General features: G+C 54.5%; 2 protein-coding genes across 50 annotated transcripts in view; both read right to left on the reverse strand.

Moving 5' to 3' along the window:
- LOC127932147 (fibropellin-1-like) overlaps positions 1-1,762 on the reverse strand; it is a 5,754-nt gene extending 3,992 nt beyond the window's left edge. Inside the window, exon 1 of the mRNA XM_052526572.1 lies at positions 900-1,762. Within this exon, the coding sequence (XP_052382532.1) occupies positions 900-1,275 (376 nt within the window). The 5' untranslated portion in view covers positions 1,276-1,762. The remainder of the gene's footprint in view (positions 1-899) is intronic.
- LOC118373737 (forkhead box protein J3-like) overlaps positions 1-20,000 on the reverse strand; it is a 167,863-nt gene that overhangs the window by 116,975 nt on the left and 30,888 nt on the right. The window lies entirely within an intron of this gene.

Here is a 20,000-nt window from a genome sequence, read left to right on the forward strand (position 1 = left end):
AACACACACACACTGAGACATGCAACACACACACACACTGAGCCATGCAACACACACACACACACTGAGCCATGCAACACACACACACACACACACACTGAGCCATGCAACCCCCCCACACACACACACACACACACACTGAGCCATGCAACACACACACACACACACACACACACACACACACACACACACTGAGCCATGCAAACCACACACACACACTGAGCCATGCAAACCACACACACACTGAACCATGCAAACCACACTGAGCCATACAAACCACACACACACTGAGCCATGCAAACCACACACACACACACACTGAGCCATGCAAAACCACACACACACACTGAGCCATGCAAACCACACACACACACAAACCACACACACACACTGAGCCATGCAAACCACACACACACACACACACACACACACACTGAGCCATGCAAACACACACACACACACACACACACTGAGCCATGCAAACCACACACACACACACACTGAGCCACGCACACACACACTGAGCCACGCAAACCACACACACACACACACACACACTGAGCCACGCAAACCACACACACACACACACTGAGCCACGCACCCAACACACACTGAGCCACGCAACCCACACACACACTGAGCCACGCAACCCACACACACACTGAGCCACATAACCCACACACACACATGAGCCACGCAACCACACACACTGAGCCATGCAACCCACACACACACTGAGCCATGCAACCCACATACACACTGAGCCACGCACCCAACACAAACTGAGCCACGCAACCAACACAAACTGAGCCACGCAACCCACACATACACTGAGCCATGCAACCCACATACACACTGAGCCACGCACCACGCACCCAACACAAACTGAGCCACGCAACCTACACATACCGAGCCACGCAACCCACACACAGAGCCATGAAACCCACACACACACACACACACACGGAGCCGTGCAACCCACACACACTGAGCCATGCAACCCACACACACTGAGCCATGCAACCCACACACACTGAGCCATGAAACCCACACACACACACTGAGCCATGCAACAGACACACACACACACTGAGCCATGCAACCCACACACACACTGAGCCATGCAACACACACACACACACACACACACACACACACACACACACACACACTGAGCCATGCAACCCACACACACACACACACACACACTGAGCCATGCAACCCACACACACACACACTGAGCCATGCATCCCACACACACACACACTGAGCCATGCAACCCACACACACACACACTGAGCCATGCAACCCACACACACACACACTGAGCCATGCAACCCACACACAGACACATACACACACACACACACACACTGAGCCATGCAACCCACACACACACACTGAGCCATGCAACCCACACACACACACACTGAGCCATGCAACTCACACACACACACACACTGAGCCATGCAACCCACACACACACACACAGAGCCATGCAACACACACACACACACACACACACACACACACACACACACACACACACACACACACACAGAGCCATGCAACACACACACACACACTGAGCCATGCAAACCACACACACACACTGAGCCATGCAAACCACACACACACTGAGCCATGCAAACCACACACACACTGAGCCATGCAACACACACACACACACACACACTGAGCCATGCAACCCACACACACACTGAGCCATGCAACCCCCCCACACACACACACACTGAGCCATGCAACACACACACACACACACACACACACTGAGCCATGCAACACACACACACACACACACACACACACACACACACACACACACACACACACACACACACACACACACACACACACACGCACACACACGCACACACACTGAGCCATGCAACACACACACACACACACACACACACACACACTGAGCCATGCAACACACACACACACACTGAGCCATGCAACACACACACACACACACACACACACACACACACACACACACACACTGAGCCATGCAACACACACACACACACTGAGCCATACAACACACACACACACACTGAGCCATGCAACACACACACACACACTGAGCCATGCAACACACACACACACACTGAGCCATGCAACCCACACACACACACACACACACACTGAGCCATGCAACCCACACACACACACACACACACTGAGCCATGCAACCCACACACACACACACACACACACACACACACACACTGAGCCATGCAACACACACACACACACACACACACACACACAGAGCCATGCAACCCAAACACACACACACACAGCCATGCAACCCACACACACACACACACACAGCCATGCAACCCACACACACACACTGAGCCATGCAACCCACACACACACACACACACACTGAGCCATGCAACCCACACACACACACACACACACACACTGAGCCATGCAACCCACACACACACACACACACACACTGAGCCATGCAACCCACACACACACTGAGCCATGCAACCCACACACACACACACACACAAACACACTGAGCCATGCAACCCACACACACACAAACACTGAGCCATGCAACCCACACACACACACTGAGCCATGCAACACACACACACACACACACACACACACACACACACACACACACACACACACACACACACACACCACCACACACTGAGCCATGGAACCCACACACACACTGAGCCATCGAACCCACACACACACTGAGCCATGGAACCCCCACACACACTGAGCCATGGAACCCCCACACACACTGAGCCATGCAACACACACACTGAGCCATGCAACCCACACACACACTGAGCCATGCAACCCACACACACACACACACACACACACTGAGCCATGCAACCCACACTGAGCCATGCAACCCACACACACACACACACACACACACACTGAGCCATGCAACCCCCCACACACACACACACACTGAGCCATGCAACCCACACACACACGCACTGAGCCATGCAACCCACACACACAGTGAGCCATGCAACCCACACACACACAGTGAGCCATGCAACCCACACACACACACACACACTGAGCCATGCAACCCCACACACACACACACACACACACTGAGCCATGCAACCCACACACACACACTGAGCCATGCAACCCACCACACACACACACACTGGGCCATGCAACCCACACACACACACACACACTGGGCCATGCAACCCACACACACACTGAGCCATGAAACCCACACACACTGAGCCATGAAACCCACACACACACACTAAGCCATGCAACCCACACACACACTGAGCCATGCAACCCACACACACACTGAGCCATGAAACCCACACACACACTATGAGCCATGAAACACACACACACACACACACTGAGCCATGAAAACCACACACACACACTGAGCCATGAAACCCACACACACACACACACACAGAGCCATGCAACACACACACACACACACAGAGCCATGCAACACACACACACACACACACAGAGCCATGCAACACACACACACACACACACACACACACACACACACACACACACACACACACACACACACACACACACACACACAGACAGAGCCATGAAACCCACACACACACAGAGAGCCATGCAACCCACACACACACAGAGAGCCATGCAACCCACACACACACAGAGCCATGCAACCCACACACACACACACACACACAGAGCCATGCAACACACACACACACAGGCATGCAACACACACACACACACACACACAGGCATGCAACCCACACACAGAGCCATGCAACCCACACACACAGAGCCATGCAACCCACACACACACAGAGCCATGCAACCCACACACACACACGAGCCATGCAACACACACACACACACGAGCCATGCAACACACACACACACAGCCATGCAACACACACACACAGCCATGCAAAACACACACACAGCCATGCAAAACACACAGAGCCACGCAAAACACACAGAGCCATGCAAAACACACAGAGCCATGCAACCCCCCACACACACTGAGCCATGCAACCCCACAACACACACTGAGCCATGAAACCCCCACACACAGAGCCATGAAACCCCCACACACAGAGCCATGCAACCCCGCACAAACATTGAGCCATGCAACCCCCACACACACTTACACATGCAACCCCCACACACTAAGCCATGAAACCCACACACACACACACACACACACACACTGAGCCATGCAACCCACACACACACTGAGCCATGCAACCCACACACACTGAGCCATGCAACCCACACACACGAGCCATGCAACCCACACACACGAGCCATGCAACCCACACACACACGAGCCATGCAACCCCACACACACTGAGCCATGCAACCCCCCCACACACACTGAGCCATGCAACCCCACAACACACACTGAGCCATGCAACCCCCACACACAGAGCCATGCAACCCCGCACAAACATTGAGCCATGCAACCCCCCACACACTTACACATGCAACCCCCACACACTGAGCCATGAAACCCACACACACACACACACACACACACACTGAGCCATGCAACCCACACACACACTGAGCCATGAAACCCACACACACACACACTGAGCCATGCAACTCCCACACACACATACTGAGCCATGCAACACACACACACACACACACACTGAGCCATGCAACCCACACACACACTGAGCCATGCAACCCACACACACACACTGAGCCATGCAACCCACACACACACACACTGAGCCATGCAACCCCCCCACCACACACACACACTGAGCCATGCAACCCACACACACACACTGAGCCATGCAACCCACACACACAGTGAGCCATGCAACCCACACACACAGTGAGCCATGCAACCCACACACACACACAGTGAGCCATGCAACCCACACACACACACACACACAGTGAGCCATGCAACCCCCACACACACACACACTGAGCCATGCAACCCACACACACTGAGCCATGCAACCCCCACACACACACACACACACACTGAGCCATGCAACCCCCCCACACACACACACTGAGCCATGCAACCCCCCACACACACACTGAGCCATGCAACCCCCACAAACACACTGAGCCATGCAACCCCACAACACACTGAGCCATGCAACCCCCACACACACACACACTGAGCCATGCAACCCCACACACACACTGAGCCATGAAACCCCCCACACATTGAGCCATCAAACCCCCACACACTGAGCCATGAACCCCCCCACACACACACACACACACACACAGAGCCATGCAACCCACACACAGAGCCATGCAACACACACACACAGAGCCATGCAACACACACACACAGAGCCATGCAACACACACACACACTGAGCCATGAAACCCACACACACACACTGAGCCATGAAACCCACACACACTTAGCCATGCAACCCCCACACACACTTAGCCATGCAACCCCCCACACATTGAGCCATGAAACCCCCACACACTGAGCCATGCAACCCCCAACACATTGAGCCATGAACCCCCCACACACACAGAGCCATGCAACCCACACACACAGAGCCATGCAACACACACACAGAGCCATGCAACACACACACACAGAGCCATGCAACACACACACAGAGCCATGCAACACACACACACACACAGAGCCATGCAACACACACACACACACACACACACACACACACACACACACACACACAGAGCCAGAGCCATGCAACACACACACACACACACACACAGAGCCATGCAACACACACACACACACAGAGCCATGCAACACACACACTGAGCCATGAAACCCACACACACACAGAGCCATGCAACCCCCCACACACTTAGCCATGCAACCCCCACACACACACTTAGCCATGCAACCCCCACACACACTTAGCCATGCAACCCTCCCACACACACACACTTAGCCATGCAACCCCCCACACACACTTAGCCATGCAACCCCCCACACACACACACTTAGCCATGCAACCCCCCACACACACTTAGCCATGCAACCCCCACACACACACTTAGCCATGCAACCCCACACACACCGAGCAATGCAACCCACACACACACCGAGCAATGCAACCCACACACACACACTGCGCCATGCAACCCCACCACACACATTGCGCCATGCAACCCCACCCACCCACACTGCGCCATGCAACCCCACCCACCCACACTGCGCCATGCAACCCCACCCACACACACTGAGCCATCCACCACCCCACACATAATGAGCCATGCAACCCCCCACACACACACTGAGCCATGCAACCCCCACACACACACTGAGCCATGCAACCCCCCACACCCACTGAGCCATGCAACCCACACACACACTGAGCCATGCAACCCACACACACACTGAGCCATGCAACGCACACACACACAGCCATGCAACCCCCACACACACTGAGCCATGCAACCCCCACACACACACTGAGCCATGCAACCCCACCCCACACACTGAGCCATGCAACCCCCACACACACTGAGCCATGCAACCCCCACACACACTGAGCCATGCAACCCACACACACACAGAGCCATGCAACCCACACACACACACAGAGCCATGCAACCCCACACAGAGCCATGCAACCCACACACACAGAGCCATGCAACCCCACACACACTGAGCCATGCAAACCCCCCACACACTGAGCCATGCACCCCCACACACACTGAGCCATGCCACCCCCACACACACGGAGCCATGCAACCCCCCACACACACAGAGCCATGCAACCCCCACACACACACAGAGCCATGCAACCCCCCACACACACACACACACACAGAGCCATGCAACCCCACACACAAACGCACTGCGCCATGCACCCCACACACACGCACTGCGCCATGAACCCCACACACACACCCCATGCACACACGGAGACATGCAACCCCCCACGCACACTGAGCCATGAAACCCACACACACACACACACAGAGCCATGCAACCCCCACACACACCGAGCCATGCAACCCACACACACACACACACAGCCATGCAACCCACACACACACACACACAGCCATGCAACCCACACACACACTGCGCCATGCAACCCCCACCCACACACATTGCGCCATGCAACCCCCACCCAACCCCCACTGCGCCATGCAACCCCCACCCACCCACACTGCGCCAGCCACCCCACACACACACACTGCGCCATGCACCCCCACACACATAATGAGCCATGCAACCCCCCCACACCCACTGAGCCATGCAACCCCCACACACACACAGAGCCATGCAACCCACCCCCCCACACACACACACACACACACACAGAGCCATGCAACCCCCCCACAACACACACACACACAGAGCCATGCAACCCCACACACACACACACACACACACACACACTGAGCCATGCAACCCCCACACACGCACTGCGCCATGCACCCCACACACACACTGAGCCATGCAACCCCACACACACACTGAGCCATGCAACCCCACACACACACTGAGCCATGCAACCCCCACACACACACTGAGCCATGCAACCCCCACACACACACTGAACCATGCAACCCCCACACAGAGCCATGCAACCCCCCCCACACACACACACTGAGCCATGCAACCCACACACACACTGAGCCATGCAACCCACACACACACTGAGCCATGCAACCCACACACACACACTGAACCATGCAACCCCCACACACACTGAACCATGCAACCCCCCCACACACACACACACACACACACAGAGCCATGCAACCCCCACACACACACACACACACACAGAGCCATGCAACCCACACACACACATACACTGAGCCATGCAACCCACACACACACGAGCCATGCAACCCACACACACGAGCCATTCAACCCACACACACACACACACGGAGCCATTCAACCCACACACACACACACACAGAGCCATTCAACCCACACACACACAGAGCCATACAACCCACACACACACAGAGCCATACAACCCACACACACAGAGCCATGCAACCCACACACACACAGAGCCATGCAACCCACACACACACAGAGCCATGCAACCCACACACACACAGAGCCATGCAACCCACACACACACAGAGCCATGCAACCCACACACACACAGAGCCATGCAACCCACACACACACAGAGCCATGCAACCCACACACACAGAGCCATGCAACCCACACACACAGAGCCATGCAACCCACACACACACAGAGCCATGCAACCCACGCACACAGAGCCATGCAACCCACGCACATAGAGCCATGCAACCCACGCACACAGAGCCATGCAACCCACACACACACACAGAGCCATGCAGCCACACACACACACACACACAGAGCCATGCAACCCACACACACACACAGAGCCATGCAACCCACACACACACACACACACACAGAGCCATGCAACCCACACACAGAGCCATGCAACCCACAGACACACACTGAGCCATGCAACCCACACACACTGAGCCATGCAACCCCGCACACACACACACACACTGAGCCATGCAACCCCCCCACACACGCACTGCGCCATGCACCCCACACACACACGGAGACATGCAACCCACCCACGCACACTGAGCCATGCAACCCCACACACACACACAGAGCCATGCAACCCACACACACACTGAACCATGCAACCCCCACACAGAGCCATGCAACCCCCACACACACACACTGAGCCATGCAACCCACACACACACAGAGCCATGCAACCACACACACACACTGAACCATGCAACCCACACACACACAGAACCATGCAACCCACACACACACTGAACCATGCAACCCATGCCCACACACACACACACACAGAGCCATGCAACCCCACACACACACAGAGCAGAGCCATGCAACCCACACACAGAGCCATGCAACCCACACACACAGAGCCATGCAACACACACACAGAGCCATGCAACCCACACACACACACACACACACACACACACACACACACACACAGAGCCATGCAACCCACACACACACACACAGAGCCATGCAACCCACACACACACACACACACACACAGCCATGCAACCCACACACACACACGAGCCATGCAACCCACACACACACACCACACACACACACACACACAGAGCCATACAACCCACACACACACAGCCATGCAACCCACACACACAGAGCCATGCAACCCACACACACAGAGCCATGCAACCCACACACACACACACACAGAGCCATGCAACCCACACACACACAGAGCCATGCAACCCACACACACACACACACACACAGCCATGCAACCCACACACACACAGCCACACACACACACACACACACACATGCAACCCTACACACACACACACACACACACACACACACACAGCCATGCAACACACACACACACACACAGAGCCATGCAACCCACACACACACACACACACACACACACACACACAGAGCCATGCAACCCACACACACACACACACACAGAGCCATGCAACCCCCACACACACACACACAGAGCCATGCAACCCACACACACACACACACACACACAGAGCACATGCAACACACACACACACACAGAGCCATGCAACCCACACACAGAGCCATGCAACCCACACACACACACAGAGCCATGCAACCACACACACACAGAGCCATGCAACACACACAGAGCCATGCAACCCACACACACACACACACAGCCATGCAGCCATGCACACAGAGCCATGCAACACACACACAGCCATGCACAGAGCCATGCAACCCACACACACACACACACACAGAGCCATGCAACCCACACACACACACAGAGCCATGCAACCCACACACACACATGCAGAGCCATGCAACCCACACACACACAGAGCCATGCAACCCACACACACACACAGAGCCATGCAAACCCACACACACAGAGCCATGCACACACACACACACACAGAGCCATGCAACCCACACACACAGAGCCATGCAACCCACACACACACAGAGCCATGCAACCCACACACACACACAGACCACACACACACACACAGCCATGCACACACACACACACACAGAGCCATGCACAACACACACACACACACACACACACACACACACAGCCACACACACACACACAGAGCCATGCACACACACACACACAGAGCCATGCAACCCACACACACACAGAGCCATGCAACACACACACACACACACACCACACACACACACACACACAGCCATGCAAACACCACACACACAGAGCCATGCAACCCACACACACACACAGAGCCATGCAACCCACACACACACACACACACACACACAGAGCCATGCAACCCACACACACACACAGAGCACACACACACACACACACACACAGCATGCAACCCACACACACACACAGAGCCATGCAACCCACACACACAGAGCCATGCAACCCACACACACACACACAGAGCCATGCAACCACACACACACACACACACACACACACACACACACACACACACAAAGAGCCATGCAACCCACACACACACAGAGCCATGCAACCCACACACAGAGCCATGCAACCCACACACACACACACACACACACACACAGAGCCATGCAGCCACACACACACACACACACACACACACACACACACACACACACACACACACACACACACACACAGAGCCATGCAACCCACACATACACACACACAGAGCCATGCAACCCACACATACACACAGAGCCATGCAACCCACACACACACAGAGCCATGCAACCCACACACACAGAGCCATGCAACCCACAGACACACACTGAGCCCTGCAACCCACACACACTGAGCCATGCAACCCCCCACACACACACACACTGAGCCATGCAACCCACCCACACACGCACTGCGCCATGCACCCCACACACACACACGGAGACATGCAACCACCCCACGCACACTGAGCCATGCAACCCCCACACACACACTGAGCCATGCAACCCCCACACACACACTGAACCATGCAACCCCCACACAGAGCCATGCAACCCCCCCACACACACACTGAGCCATGCAACCCACACACACACTGAGCCATGCAACCCCACACACACTGAACCATGCAACCCCCCACACACACACACAGAGCCATGCAACCCCCACACACACAGAGCCATGCAACCCCCACACACACACACACACACAGAGCCATGCAACCCACACACAGAGCCATGCAACCCACACACAGAGCCATGCAACCCACACACAGAGCCATGCAACCCACACAGAGCCATGCAACCCACACACACACACACACACACACAGAGCCATGCAACCCACACACACACATACACTGAGCCATGCAACCCACACACACACACACACACAGTGCCATGCAACCCACACACAGAGCCATGCAACCCACACACAGAGCCATGCAACCCACACACAGAGCCATTCAACCCACACACACAGAGCCATTCAACCCACACACACACACACACACACACACACACAGCCATGCCACCCACACTCACACAGAGCCATGCAACCCACACTCACACACACACACACACACAGAGCCATGCAACCCACACACACAGAGCCATGCAACCCACACACACAGAGCCATACAACCCACACACACACACAGAGCCATGCAACCCACACACACACACACACACACACACACACACACACACACACACACAGAGCCATGCAACCCACACACACACACACAGAGCCATTCAACCCACACACACACAGAGCCATACAACCCACACACACACACAGAGCCATGCAACCCACACACACAGAGCCATGCAACCCACACACACAGAGCCATGCAACCCACACACACAGAGCCATGCAACCCACACACACAGAGCCATGCAACCCACACACACACACACACAGAACCATGCAACCCACACACATACATACACAGAGCCATGCAACCCACACACACACACAGAGCCATTCAATCCACACACACACAGAGCCATACAACCCACACACACACACAGAGCCATGCAACCCACACACACAGAGCCATGCAACCCACACACACAGAGCCATGCAACCCACACACACACACAACCATGCAACCCACACACACACACACAGAACCATGCAACACCACACACACACACACACACAGAACCATGCAACCCACACTCACACACACAGAACCATGCAACCCACACACACACACACACACACACACACACACACACACACACAGAGAACCATGCAACCCACACACACACACAGAGCCATGCAACCCCACACACACACACACACACACAGAAAGCCATGCAACCCACACACACAGAGCCATGCAACCCACACACACACACACACACACACACACACACAGAGCCATGCAACCCACACACACACACACACACACAGAGCCATGCAACCCACACACACACACACACACACACACACACACACACACACAGAGCCATGCAACCCACAGAGCCATGCAACCCACACACACACACAGAGCCATGCAACCCACACACACACACACACACACAGAGCCATGCAACCCACACACACACACACACACACACACAGAGCCATGCAACCCACACACACACACACACACACACACACACACACACACACACACACACACACACAGAGCCATGCAACCCACACACACACAGAGCCATGCAACCCACACACACACACACACACACAGAGCCATGCAGCCCACACACACACACACAGAGCCATGCAGCCCACACACACACACAGAGCCATGCAGCCCACACACACACACACAGAGCCATGCAACCCACACACACACACAGAGCCATGCAACCCACACACACACACAGAGCCATGCAACCCACACACACACACACATGCACATGCACACACACACACACACACACACACACACACACACACACACACACACACAGCCATGCACACCCACACACAGAGCCATACAACACACACACACACACACACAGAGCCATGCAACCCACACACACAGAGCCATGCAACCCACACACACACAGAGCCATGCAACCCACACACACACACACAGAGCCATGCAACCCACACACACACACAGAGCCATGCAACCCACACACACACAGAGCCATGCAACCCACACACACACAGCCATGCAACCCACACACACAGAGCCATGCAACCCACACACACACACACACACACACACACACACACACACACACACACACACAGAGCCATGCAGCCACACACACACACAGAGCCATGCAGCCACACACACACAGAGCCATGCAGCCACACACACACACACACACAGAGCCATGCAACCCACACATACACACACACACACACACACACAGAGCCATGCAACCCACACATACACACACAGAGCCATGCAACCCACACACACACAGAGCCATGCAACCCACACACACAGAGCCATGCAACCCACAGACACACACTGAGCCCTGCAACCCACACACACTGAGCCATGCAACCCCCACACACACACACACACCGAGCCATGCAACCCCCCACACACGCACTGCGCCATGCACCCCACACACACACGGAGACATGCAACCTCCCCACGCACACTGAGCCATGCAACCCCACACACACACTGAACCATGCAACCCCCACACAGAGCCATGCAACCCCCCACCACACACACACACTGAGCCATGCAACCCACACACACACTGAGCCATGCAACCCCCCACACACACACACACACACAGAGCCATGCAACCCCCCACACACACACAGAGCCATGCAACCCACACACAGAGCCATGCAACCCACACACAGAGCCATGCAACCCACACACAACAGAGCCATGCAACCCACACACACACACACACACACACACACACAGAGCCATGCTACCCACACACACACACACACACACACACACACACACACACACACCGCCATGCTACCCACACACACACATACACTGAGCCATGCAACCCCCACACACACACACACACACACACACACAGAGCCATGCAACCCACACACAGAGCCATGCAACCCACACACAGAGCCATTCAACCCACACACACAGAGCCATTCAACCCACACACACACACACACACACACAGCCATGCCACCCACACTCACACAGAGCCATACAACCCACACACACACACACACACACAGAGCCATGCAACCCACACACACAGAGCCATGCAACCCACACACACAGAGCCATGCAACCCACACACACACACAGAGCCATGCAACCCACACACACACCCACACACACACACACAGAGCCATTCAACCCACACACACACAGAGCCATACAACCCACACACACACACAGAGCCATGCAACCCACACACACAGAGCCATGCAACCCACACACACACACACACACAGAACCATCCAACCCACACACACACACACACACATACATACACAGAGCCATGCAACCCACACACAGAGCCAATCAACCCACACACACACAGAGCCAAACAACCCACACACACACACACAGAGCCATGCAACCCACACACACAGAGCCATGCAACCCACACACACAGAGCCATGCAACCCACACACACACACACAGAGCCATGCAACCCACACACACACACACAGAACCATGCAACCCACACACACACACACACACAGAACCATGCAACTCACACTCACAGAACCATGCAACCCACACACACACACACACACACACACACACACACACACAGAACCATGCAACCCACACACACACACACAGAGCCATGCAACCCCCACACACACACACAGAGAGCCATGCAACCCACACACACAGAGCCATGCAACCCACACACACACACAGAGCCATGCAACCCACACACACACACACACACACACACACACACAGAGCCATGCAACCCACACACACACACAGAGCCATGCAACCCACACACACACACACAGAGAGCCATGCAACCCACACACACACACAGAGAGCCATGCAACCCACACACACACACAGAGCCATGCAACCCACACACACAGAGCCATGCAACCCACACACACAGAGCCATGCAACCCACACACACACACACACACACACACACACACACACACACACACAGAGCCATGCAACCCACACACACACACACACACACACACACACACACACACACACACACACACACACACACACACACACACACACACACACACACACACACACAGAGCCATGCAACCCACACACACACACACAGAGCCATTCAACCCACACACACAGAGCCATGCAACCCACACACACAGAGCCATGCAACACACACACACAGAACCATGCAACCCACACACACACACACAGAACCATGCAACCCACACACACACACACAGAACCATGCAACCCACACAGAGCCATGCAACCCACACACACACACACACACACACAGCCATGCAAACCACACACACACACACACACACACACAGAGCCATGCAACCCACACACACACACTGAGCCATGCAACCCACACACACACACTGAGCCATGCAACCCACACGCACACACACTGAGCCATGCAACACACACACACTGAGCCATGCAACCCACACACACTGAGCCATGCAACCCACACACACACACCGAACCATGCAACCCACACACACACCGAACCATGCAACCCACACACACACCGAACCATGCAACCCACACACACACAAAGCCATGAAACCCACACACACACAAAGCCATACACCCCACACACTGCGCCATGCACCCCACACACTGCGCCACACAACCCCGCCACACACACACTGAGCCATGCAACCCACACTCACTGAGCCATGCACCCCACACTCACTGAGCCATGCACCCCACACTCACACTGAGCCATGCACCCCACACTCACACTGAGCCATGCACCCCACACTCACACTGAGCCATGCACCCCACACACTGCGCCACACAACCCCCCACACACACACTGAGCCATGCAACCCACACTCACTGAGCCATGCACCCCACACTCACACTGAGGCATGCACCCCACACTCACACTGAGGCATGCACCCCACACTCACACTGAGCCATGCAACCCACACACACACACACTGAGCCATGCAACCCACACACACACACACTGAGCCATGCAACCCACACACACACACACACTGAGCCATGCAACCCACACACACACACTGAGCCATGCAACCCACACACACACACTGAGCCATGCAACCCACAAACACACCGAGCCATGCAACCCACACACACCGAGCCATGCAACCCACACACACCGAGCCATGCAACCCACACACACACACACACCGAGCCATGCAACCCACACACACACACACCGAGCCATGCAACCCACACACACACACACACACACACCGAGCCATGCAACCCACACACACACACCGAGCCATGCAACCCACACACACACCGAGCCATGCAACCCACACACACACTGAGCCATGCAACCCACACACACACACCGAGCCATGCAACCCACAAACACACCATGCAGCCATGCAACCCACACACACCGAGCCATGCAACCCACACACACCGAGCCATGCAACCCACACACACACACACACCGAGCCATGCAACCCACACACACACACACCGAGCCATGCAACCCACACACACACACACACACACACACCGAGCCATGCAACCCACACACACACACCGAGCCATGCAACCCACACACACACACCGAGCCATGCAACCCACACACACACCGAGCCATGCAACCCACACACACACACCGAGCCATACAACCCACACACACACCGAGCCATGCAACCCACACACACACCGATCCATGCAACCCACACACACACCGATCCATGCAACCCACACACACACCGATCCATGCAACCCACACACACACCGATCCATGCAACCCACACACACACCGAGCCATGCAACCCACACACACACACACTGCGCCATGTAACCCACACACACTGCGCCATACAACCCACACACGGCGACTGAGATGGCCGCCTCGCTTCGCGTTCCTAGGAAACTATGCAGTTTTTTGTTTTTTTACGTGTTATTTCTTACATTAGTACCCCAGGTAATCTTAGGTTTCATTACATACAGTCGAGAAGAACTACTGAATATAAGATCAGCGTCAACTCACCATCAGTACGACCAAGAATATGTTTTCCGCGACGCGGATCCTGTGTTCTGCCTTACAAACAGGACAACGGAATGGATCGCATGCAGCGACCCAAGAAAACGACTCCGAAAAAGAGGGAAACGAGGCGGTCTTCTGGTCAGACTCTGAACAAGGGCACATCGCGCACCACTACCTAGCATTCTTCTTGCCAATGTCCAGTCTCTTGACAACAAGGTTGACGAAATCCGAGCAAGGGTGGCATTCCAGAGGGACATCAGAGACTGCAACGTTCTCTGCTTCACGGAAACATGGCTCACTGGAGAGACGCTATCCGATGCGGTGCAGCCAACGGGTTTCTCCACGCATCGCGCCGACAGAAACAAACATCTTTCTGGTAAGAAGAGTGGCGGGGGCGTATGCCTCATGACTAACGAGACATGGTGTGATGAAGGAAACATACAGGAACTCAAATCCTTCTGTTCACCTGATTTAGAATTCCTCACAATCAAATGTAAACCGCATTATCTTCCAAGAGAATTCTCTTCGATTATAATCACAGCCGTATATATCCCCCAAGCAGACACATCGATGGCTCTGAACAAACTTTATTTAACTCTTTGCAAACTGGAAACCATTTATCCGGAGGCTGCATTCATTGTAGCTGGGGATTTTAACAAAGCTAATCTGAAAACAAGACTCCCTAAATTTTATCAGCATATCGATTGCGCAACCAGGGGTGGTAAAACCTTGGATCATTGTTACTCTAACTTCCGCGACGCATATAAGGCCCTGCCCCGCCCCTTTCGGAAAAGCTGACCACGACTCCATTTTGCTGATCCCTGCCTACAGGCAGAAACTAAAACAAGAGGCTCCCACGCTGAGGTCTGTCCAACGCTGGTCCGACCAAGCTGACTCCACACTCCAAGACTGCTTCCATCACGTGGATTGGGACATGTTTCATATTGCGTCAGATAAAAATATTGACGAATACGCTGATTCGGTGTGCGAGTTCATTAGAACGTGCGTCGAAGATGTCGTTCCCATAGCAACGATAAAAACATTCCCTAACCAGAAACCGTGGATTGATGGCAGCATTCGCGTGAAACTGAAAGCGCGAACCACTGCTATTAATCAGGGCAAGGTGTCTGGTAACATGTCCGAATATAAACAATGCAGCTATTCCTCCGCAAGGCTATTAAACAAGCTAAGCGTCAGTACAGAGACAAAGTGGAATCTCAATTCAATGGCTCAGACACAAGAGGCATGTGGCAGGGTCTACAGTCAATCACGGACTACAAGAAGAAACCCAGCCCAGTCACGGACCAGGATGTCTTGCTCCCAGGCAGACTAAATAACTTTTTGCCCGCTTTGAGGACAATACAGTGCCACTGACACGGCCTGCAACGAAAACATGCGGTCTCTCCTTCACTGCAGCCGAGGTGAGTAAGACATTTAAACGTGTTAACCCTCGCAAGGCTGCAGGCCCAGACGGCATCCCCAGCCGCGCCCTCAGAGCATGCACAGACCAGCTGGCCGGTGTGTTTACGGACATATTCAATCAATCCCTATACCAGTCTGCTGTTCCCACATGCTTCAAGAGGGCCACCATTGTTCCTGTTCCGAAGAAAGCTAAGGTAACTGAGCTAAACGACTACCGCCCCGTTGCACTCACTTCCGTCATCATGAATTGCTTTGAGAGACTAGTCAAGGACCATATCACCTCCACCCTACCTGACACCCTAGACCCACTCCAATTTGCTTACCGCCCAAATAGGTCCACAGACGATGCAATCTCAACCACACTGCACACTGCCCTAACCCATCTGGACAAGAGGAATACCTATGTGAGAATGCTGTTCATCGACTACAGCTCGGCATTCAACACCATAGTACCCTCCAAGCTCGTCATCAAGCTCGAGACCCTGGGTCTCGACCCCGCCCTGTGCAACTGGGTACTGGACTTCCTGACGGGCCGCCCCAGGTGGTGAGGGTAGGCAACAACATCTCCTCCCCGCTGATCCTCAACACGGGGCCCCACAAGGGTGCGTTCTGAGCCCTCTCCTGTACTCCCTGTTCACCCACGACTGCGTGGCCACGCACGCTCCAACTCAATCATCAAGTTTGCGGACGACACAACAGTGGTAGGCTTGATTACCAACAACGACGAGACGGCCTACAGGGAGGAGGTGAGGGCCTCGGAGTGTGGTGTCAGGAAAATAACCTCACACTCAACGTCAACAAAACTAAGGAGATGATTGTGGACTTCAGGAAACAGCAGAGGGAACACCCCCTATCCACATCGATGGAACAGTAGTGGAGAGGGTAGCAAGTTTTAAGTTCCTCGGCATACACATCACAGACAAACTGAATTGGTCCACTCACACTGACAGCGTCATGAAGAAGGCGCAGCAGCGCCTCTTCAACCTCAGGAGGCTGAAGAAATTCGGCTTGTCACCAAAAGCACTCACAAACTTCTACAGATGCACAATCGAGAGCATCCTGGCGGGCTGTATCACCGCCTGGTACGGCAACTGCTCCGCCCTCAACCGTAAGGCTCTCCAGAGGGTAGTGAGGTCTGCACAACGCATCACCGGGGGCAAACTACCTGCCCTCCAGGACACCTACACCACCCGATGTTACAGGAAGGCCATAAAGATCATCAAGGACATCAACCACCCGAACCACTGCCTGTTTACCCCGCTATCATCCAGAAGGCGAGGTCAGTACAGGTGCATCAAAGCTGGGACCGAGAGACTGAAAAACATCTTCTATCTCAAGGCCATCAGACTGTTAAACAGCCACCACTAACATTGAGTGGCTGCTGCCAACACACTGTCATTGACACTGACCCAACTCCAGCCACTTTAATAATGGGATTGATGGGAAATGATGTAAATATATCACTAGCCACTTTAAACAATGCTACATTATA

This window comes from Oncorhynchus keta, chromosome 10 (assembly GCF_023373465.1).
Source record: "Oncorhynchus keta strain PuntledgeMale-10-30-2019 chromosome 10, Oket_V2, whole genome shotgun sequence".
Classification (NCBI taxonomy): Eukaryota; Metazoa; Chordata; class Actinopteri; order Salmoniformes; family Salmonidae; genus Oncorhynchus; species Oncorhynchus keta.